Source organism: Sycon ciliatum, chromosome 2 (assembly GCF_964019385.1).
Source record: "Sycon ciliatum chromosome 2, ocSycCili1.1, whole genome shotgun sequence".
In the NCBI taxonomy this organism is placed as follows: Eukaryota; Metazoa; Porifera; class Calcarea; order Leucosolenida; family Sycettidae; genus Sycon; species Sycon ciliatum.
In genome coordinates this window covers 16263103-16264630 of record NC_088644.1, presented here as the reverse complement: position 1 = coordinate 16264630, position 1528 = coordinate 16263103, and the positions used below count along the sequence as shown (strand labels likewise).

At 49.7% G+C, this 1528-nt stretch overlaps 1 protein-coding gene across 2 annotated transcripts in view; it reads right to left on the bottom strand.

Annotated features, from left to right (window-relative positions):
* LOC135808931 (uncharacterized protein DDB_G0290685-like) overlaps window positions 1-1262 on the bottom strand; it is a 5601-nt gene extending 4339 nt beyond the window's left edge. The window contains exon 1 of one of the 2 annotated variants that reach the window (XM_065322184.1): window positions 828-1262. In XM_065322184.1, coding sequence (XP_065178256.1) covers window positions 828-986 — 159 coding nt within the window. In that variant the 5' untranslated portion in view covers window positions 987-1262. The remainder of the gene's footprint in view (window positions 1-827) is intronic. The other variant, XM_065322183.1, reaches the window with a different exon arrangement.
* Window positions 1263-1528: the final 266 nt, after the last annotated feature.

The window sequence follows — 1528 nt, the reverse complement described above, 5'->3', positions numbered from 1 at the left end:
CCCCATTATTATTATTATTACCGTAAAATCCCGCCAGAGCGCCCCGTCTCTCCCATTCGCCCCTCCCTGACTTCTTGTCAGGGAAGTGATTGATTGTATCCTCGTGTGACTCTGTGTTACCGTACTGTACTGCACACGCGTCCTCGACCCGGTTGGAAATGTACGCAACAGTGCCTATCCTCTTGACCAGGGATCGCACAAACCTTGAGTTTTGAGTCTTTTGACGGGTCTGTACTACTCCTGGCTCTTGACCTTCGGTCGGTGTACGAGATGCACGAGCAGTTTTCGTAGGGGGAGTACTTTTTCATGTAGCACTGAATGCGGCAAGTAGGACTCGCCCATCCGCCCCTCCCCACCTGAAGCGTCGAGGAGGTAGGGGCGCTCTGGCGGGATTTTACGGTATTATTATTATTATTATTAGGGAGGTTCTGCTATACGTGAAACGTAGAGAAATCACGTAGAGAGCAGGTGTCTGGGTTAGAGTCTACGGCTTCGCGTGTTTTGGCTCCAGATTTCTACGCGGAGATGGGGTTCTCTACGTTGTGGCACACGCAGAGAAAATGCGTACGGATTTGCTGGGTATCGATCAACTGCATGCAGAAAACTGCCAAATATGGAAGGGGAAATTCCCAGTACACATTCCACGTGACTTCTCTAGGTGAAACGTAGAGCAGAACAGCATTTCTTTACGTTACGGGAACGCGAAGAAAGTTCGCGTGATTCTTTGCGTCGCGTTCCCAAAACGTAGAGCAGAACCTCCCTATTATTATGAAATTACCCAAAGGCAATGTGCCCATCGAGGGGTTCATTTGATTTATGCTACGTACCTTGTCTTGAAGTGATTTGTAATTGCGCAGCCATCCTGATAGGTACTCTAGCGGGTCGAGAGGACGAACGTGGCAAATCTCCACTAACGCCAGAGACAAGGGCTTCATCAGCTTCTTCGTGACATCACTCTCAGGAGTATCGCTAGGATGACCTTCCATCCCGGCCCAGCCTGCAGCCCTACGCTCTACCTGGCTCCACACTTGACACTGATATGGAATTCTCAGTGACTGGACGGTGTACGTTGCAACTATCGCAGCACTTTCTACAGCGGCTAGTGAATTTGTCAGATTTTACTGCAATGACCGCTTACTTAGCAAGGGCCCGCTAGCGCTGTTACCAGCGCTGGAAGAAAGCGAGTAAATCGCAGTCGCCGTCACGAGCACTTCTCTAGCTCTACGATTCTCGTCATGACATCGAGAGTAGTGAACGCAGTTTTTGAAGCGCCGCCAAGCGAAGCGTACGTAATCATGGTAATGAAAGTGATCGAGATGAATGCTTGTTCTGGGGGACATCACCATGACAACAGTGAGACAAGTGAAAGGTAACCATGGCGCAAACAGGCTCAAGGTCTGGCCAGAATCATGTACATGAATGGTTTTCATGTACTCTTGCCTCCCTGATTCCAAGAGTCTTGGAATCAGGGAGGCTGGGCCTGGGGCTCGAATACTAATAGGGAGGCATATTTTGGTCCTTTTGACAC